The sequence below is a fragment of the Crocuta crocuta genome, unplaced genomic scaffold (genome assembly GCF_008692635.1).
Source record: "Crocuta crocuta isolate KB4526 unplaced genomic scaffold, BGI_CrCroc_1.0 scaffold488, whole genome shotgun sequence".
Lineage (NCBI taxonomy): Eukaryota > Metazoa > Chordata > Mammalia > Carnivora > Hyaenidae > Crocuta > Crocuta crocuta.
The window spans coordinates 512,260-518,813 of record NW_027530995.1 but is presented as its reverse complement, the minus strand read 5'-3'; the positions used below and the strand labels follow the sequence as shown (position 1 = coordinate 518,813).

Genomic DNA, 6,554 nt, shown 5'->3' with positions numbered 1-6,554 from the left:
CCACCCTACAATTACATTAATGAAACATCTCTAATCATTTACAAAGCACTTTTCTGACACTCCCTTCAGGTGTACGTTCATAACTGGATATTTGACGCGTTCTTGGGCTGCTTTGGATGCTGTCAATATCTGCTGTCAAAAAACCCATTTACATTCCTGGTTTTTTGACTGATGCCTTAAAGATGAAAAAGCATCAAGTCAGCGAGTTAATGGCTCATTTTTCAATGTGGCCTTTCTTTGACACCTATTTTGGAATTATCCATTTTGCACGCCCCTTTCCCATGGCCATTTTCAAAGTGGAAGCCTGCAATTTTTGTGCCAGTTTAGAGAATTTTAGAGTGGTTAGAGATCACTCTGGCCAAGTAAAAAGAGCTCTTTAGATAGGGCTTGATAGAGTGAAACAGTCTGTCCCTAAGGTGAGGTGGCTCTGATTTGTAATCCTGGCTTTTCCTCGGACTGTTTGTGTGACCTTGAGCAATTCCTCTAACTTCTTTGAGGATCAGTTTCTTCGTCAGTGAAACAAAGGTGATAGTCTGAACCTCAGAAGTTTGTTGCTCAGGGTCACACAAACAGTCCGAGGAAAAGTCAGGATTGCAAATCAGAGCCGCCTCACCTTAGGGACAGACCAGGGCTTGCAGGTGGCTAAAATAGTGTGTGGTGAATGGCTTGGGGAGGGGTTACTGTCCCCAACCTCACACCAAGTTAAGATGAATGCCAGTCTCACCCTCAATTTTGTCACAGGTATGGGCATTTGTTAAACATAAATTTGTTAGCAAGCAGGCAAGAAACCGTTTAGGCAGGCTGTCTGTGAGCTCCACGAAGACTCAGCTCTTGTCGCTTTACGTGCTCCAGGTGACTGTCACCTCACATCAAAGGCTCACGTGAGGCACATGGGGATTCTGGTGCCTCTAGTTGGCAGCAGCCAGCTGGAAATCCTCATTATCAATGGCTGGAGACAGGCCCATTTAGGGATCACTCCTTGAGCTCTGTTTCTGCAGATGCAATCTACAGGCTATCAGATTCTTACACTGTTCAGCAGGTCGGGGATTGTCTCTAAAATATTTTAATCAATCTACATACCCTAACCTCTTCTAATTTTGTCAGTAAGAGCCATTTCTAAAGCTCATGCCGTTATTCCACTTATTTCTGACATTTTTTCAAACATCAAAACCTCAGGTGTTGGTTGGACATATGACTAACAGAAGGATGTGGGGTAGCAATTGTGGGAACATGGTCTTAGTGATATTTTACCATCCAACCACCACCCTACGAGGATGAACTCTCACGTAGAGCAACAGAATTCTCTAGAGCTTCAGTTTAAACGAACCTGAACATATAAAATATGACATGGTCTTATGCTAGTTTAAAGTAAATGACAGATGACTTAACAATGAGAAGAACAAACATTTGAAATACATGTCAATGCTCATCCACTTAGGGATGATCTCTATCAAGGGTTGTCAGATATGGTCCCCCACATTTGAAGGAACCTGTCATGTCCCAGCGCTTAGGGGAGGCAGGTGGGTTCTGGGCTCCCTGCTACCTTAGCCAGAGCAGCTCTACCTCCACCTAGTTTGCATTTTAGATGTTCTCACAGTACTTTACTTGAAGGAAGGGTTCCATAGCTAAAAGGTTTGAAAACCACTGACGAAGCTTAAAGTTCATACTACAAATGGGAAAAATGAGGCCCAGAACAGTTGTCACTTTTTCAAGTACAGAGAATCTGTAACAACTCCTAGCACTGGGCTTTTTTCACTAGCATAAGCCACCTGTTTACCATGGAGAGGCTACATGCATTGCTAAAATTAAACTCTGAGCAGGAAAAGGTGATTTCCAATAGCATGTGCTTTACCGAATACATTATCCTGGATGACCTTTATGTGTTCCTTTACCGTAAACTACAACCTACTGTAGAGCATACACACTTCGTTAAATAGGTTAGTTCAGCAATCAGGTCTTTCAGAAACCGTATGTTAACTTCAACTCACCATTAGGAAGACACCCTCTGTAGATACTCAATAAATGGGTCAGGGTAGTGATGATATAATTAAACTTTTAACTGGTTAACCTTTTCCCCAAAAGTCCCTATACTGACTTTTCCCTTTTTAAAATCAAACTGCAGAAATGGAGATAGTTATTGGCTCAATATGAATAAACTTCTGCAGGTCTTACATTGTTTTGATGTTTTGATCTTATTTCAGGACCCTAATGATATTTCTTTCAATCTAAGACACTGTCAACTGTAAAATACTATTAATTCATGTTCTGCTAAAAAAGGAAACAAACATGCCAATTAAATATTTAAGAAACCATTGGTGGTAAGATACATTTTGATTATGGAGATATTAAAAGAGGTGCATCTTGGAATTCACGAAGTATGCTACCATATTTGCCACAGTATAAGACATATTTCCCCCTTTTTATATGTCGCACCTCCTCCCACTCTAGGACACTGGTATTTCCAATAAACAGAATAGCATAGAAAGTTCAGCCTTAGGCTTTCCAAAATGACTTCCTCTAAGATTGTGCTGCACTTATATTTTGGCATATATAGTATACACTGATCAAAAATACTTCTTGGCTTGGTGGCCCTAGCAATGGTGATTTACCTCCTTGATACCCACCACAAACCTTTGGATCTGTTTCCTTTCTGTGGGATCAGTATTGTATATTCTAGTACAAAAGGAAGTTTTAAAGACCCTAGAGGGAAAATGTCACTTCCTTCTCTTGGGAGAACACAGATCTACCATGTTTTCTGAACATGGATACTGGATATTTCCTGTGTCTTGAGTTAAACATTTCCCTAGAAACAGAGTTTCTATCAGGCATTTCCAAAAGGACCTTACCACACTTCCTAGTAATTTTGTTGGGTGTGGTACCCAAATTGTCCAAACTGTATCACACATAGTCAAATATTGTGTTCCCTTTGCTCAGGCATCGTTTTTATGCATAATATCAAAGTGCAGTTTCAACTTTTCAAGCCCATATATCCAATTACTCATAAGGCAACATTTTATCATAAGTGGAAAAAGTTAGGTTCTACCTTAAAAAAGAAGTTTTAATGCTTGTTTTATGTGAGTGATGCTCCTGGTTGGTCTGCATTAAACATTCTTGCCTTTTGATATCAGATTAAATATGGATAAAATACAAATTTACAAATTACTTTCCCCAGATTCAAATTGCTCTGTCAGTATATATTCCTCACATAATTTAACATTTGGCCCGTTTCATGTTTACTAGATGTTTTATGTTTACTGGGGATGGAGATTAGCATGTTATCTTAATAAAGGACAAGAATCTATGAAGTATGATACCAATGAACTTGGCTTTCCACACTCATCTTATGCACTGACCAACACAGTGCTGTGCTGGGGAGAAGGTGGAGGAGAGTCAATTACAGAGACCACAGGAGGTGCTGGAACAGTCATAGGACATTACAGAACGGAGGAAGGGGTTTAGGAGGTGTGAGCATGCCCCTCGTACGGTAAATCTGAAGGAACCTGAAGGAGGGACTAAGGTGTGGGATGGCTTCTGTGGATGCTGTTTCCTCCTTTCTTATCATTATGTGTTCCTTCCTCATCTGAGGAAGAGGAAAATATCAAGTGCCACAGAAGGGCAACAGCCAGAACAAACTGTCTTGAAATTCTTCTATCCAATGGGGAATCGTGAAATCACTGCACAGACCTAAAGAGGAGTACCTGAAATCTGTAATAAATGGAAGTCAAATTTCCATTTGAATATTTTTGTACTGTCATTATGGCAATTTTCTTGAGGTAAAAAGCTTTAAAGATGTACTTTTCAGATGTGTTTTTCATCACAGTGATTACAGTCTCTGAGTGTCATTCCAAGTTCCTACTATTTTTGAGCAAAATCTTCCCTGCTCTTTTCTTTTAGGCAAATATCAACATCCCCATGGGAGCCTTTCGGCCAGGAGCTGGGCAACCCCCCAGAAGAAAAGAGTGTACTCCGGAAATGGAGGAGGTGAGGAAAGCTTAGTGGCAGAGCTCAGCCCTGTCTTTCTCCTGCAGACTCCTGACTAGAGTGGGGCAAAGGCAAGGTGATGGTCGGCTCTCCAGGACAAGGGAGGCATGAATGGATTTGGGTCAGGGAGTCATTACAAAGTATATGCATTTCTTTGACTTTCTTGCTTACTTAGCCACGAAACACACTGCTCCTTACTTCTCTTCAGCCCTTTAATGGCCTGGCACAGTTACTTGNCAGGTGCTCTTGGTCTGGCAAGAGTCACTAGCTCGGTAAGGTTTCACCTGGAGCTTATTCTGAACCAAGCAGGATGTATTTAGTATAGCTTCTGATGAGTGACAAACCCCAGTGGGAGCGTAGGTAATAAGCACATTAAATTACTTGTGGATTCAAACAAAAAGCCCCAATTTCTGGGTATTTCTTTTGAAAAGAGGACTTTGCAAGGGAGTCTATCAATTTCTGTCTTTTTTTTCCTCCCTCTAATTCTTTACCTTTCCTCTAAATTCAGATGCCCACTCGGCTGAAATGAATGCTAAAATTCACAGTAAGTGCATTAAATAGAGAAGGGTACCATCCGNNNGTGACTTTTCTGATGAAACTTGGACAGTTTTGTTCTGAAAAAAAAAAATGCAGGTTTTGGGGCCTGTCATTAGCACAAGACAAGGAAAGTCGAATTCAACGAAGCCACAGGGCGTAACCAACTGTATTTTATCTTTTTAAAAAGACTTTTTTTTTTTTTTTTAACTTTTGTAGGTGACCTTTTTGGTATTTGTCCCCAAAGAACACCTATCACCATTTCAAAGTTTCCTAAAAAAACTTTAGTTGTCCCTCATCTAACCTTTTTCCCCCCATAAATAATTCCTGGTATGGTCCCAAGTTAGTAGTTCCAGCCTCCTATCAATAGAAAGATAAGTTTTCAAAGAAGGAGATGGAAGTATTTGAGTAATATCACCAAGTTCTGGAATTTCAGTCACTAGGTCACTTTGATGAATAAAAATTTTGGACATCCAAGTTGAAAAGGCCCAGCACTACCCTGTTCTTATGGTACATAATCTCAAACTCTGATGCTACTGACTGGGCTATCCAGTTAACTCATAATCATTAGCTCTCCCTCTGGGACTTTGGTTAAGTATTTCTGAGCCTATGTCTGCCAAATATGACCCACTCTTCCTCAGAGGGTTGCTGAGAGGAGTCAGTGATATAACGGACACAGCACAGCCTACCAACCATTCAATAAATGATTGTTCATCAATTGATCTAATTATCCAATTTTCATGAACAACTCTTTGGCCTATTATTTTGCATATTGTAATAAAAAGGCATGGAGAGGTTGAAGAGAGGGCAGCGGAACTCTTTCCATACCTGCATTTAGGTTTTCTTCCTGTGTTTCCCTAAGCCATGTCTGTCACTACCATGGCATTCAGTCAGAAGGTGGCTTGACCTTTTTTCTCACTAAACCGATGGCTGTAACAATGGTTTTGGAGGTTTGCATCTCATCTTCCCTTGTGGTATACAGATGACCTTCAGTTCTCTGTACAACTGGTACTTTCCTCCTCACAAGTGTCCCAGTTAGGGGGTTGGAAGAACATTTTGCTCTCACTCTTGTCTCCAGTCTGATGGTTCCAGCACATTCTAAAATAGACAAGAACTGATACAGCCTGTTTGTGAACACTTACTTTATGACCAGCCACATGTACAAATGGCTAATCAATATTCTTTACAGGATGGAGGGAGGTATCCACAGAGATCCAGAGACCCCAGGAGTGTCTCTGAAATTGAGCTTATACCTTTCTCATGGGGCTCATGGGCTAGGAGGGTGGAGCTGAGGATGGTATTCCATTATTATATGAGCAGAAATGAGCTCTCAGGGGTCTTAGGTAGGGGGAGGATCTAATGACTCAAGGCCTGGGCTGGACCTTGAAGTTTTTCATAGAAACAACATTGCAAGGGGAGCAGTTAGGCAGCTTGGCTTGGCTACAAGGTGAGTTAAGTAGGATTTTGTGGGTTTGCCACCTTTTGTCACATAGGTTGAAGGTGAAAATGGAATCTGAATTAAAAATAACCTATACAGGGGCACCTGGGTGGCTCAATCAGTTGAGTGTCCCGCTCAGGTCATGATCCCATGGTTTGTGGGATGGAGTCCTGAGTGGAGCCTGCTTGGGATTCTCTAACTCTGCCCTGTGCATGCACATGTGTGCTCTTTCTATAAACAAACAAACAAACTCATACAACCACACTTTAAAAAAAATATCTAATTTGAAAAACTGGAATTGCTTACTTACCTAGTTTTATTGCCCAGCCTTGAATTAAGGTAAGCACTATATAAAATGGAGATCATAACATACCATCCCTGAGCACAACAGGTCACCTCCATCACAGCCAGTAGCTCTCCCATCTCATACATGGAGAGGCTGTACCCCAGTAGGAAGCCAGGACCAGCTTTTGGCCCTCTGACAAGGCCTGTGAGCACTGGCTGGGTCTCCAGCCCACCTATGGTCTCTGGGAGTCCTTTGCTTTGCTCACAGAGCTGGAGCACACCCTCTGTCTGCTCAGCCCAGCCAGAGTTTGGCATG

The 6,554-nt window shown here is 41.5% G+C and overlaps 1 protein-coding gene across 3 annotated transcripts in view; it reads left to right on the top strand.

Moving 5' to 3' along the window:
• Positions 1–6,554, top strand: part of SMPX (small muscle protein X-linked) — a 54,355-nt gene that overhangs the window by 12,410 nt on the left and 35,391 nt on the right. For all 3 annotated transcript variants that reach the window (XM_077770522.1, XM_077770520.1, XM_077770521.1), the window contains exon 3: positions 3,895–3,981. In XM_077770522.1, coding sequence (XP_077626648.1) covers positions 3,895–3,981 — 87 coding nt within the window. The remainder of the gene's footprint in view (positions 1–3,894; positions 3,982–6,554) is intronic.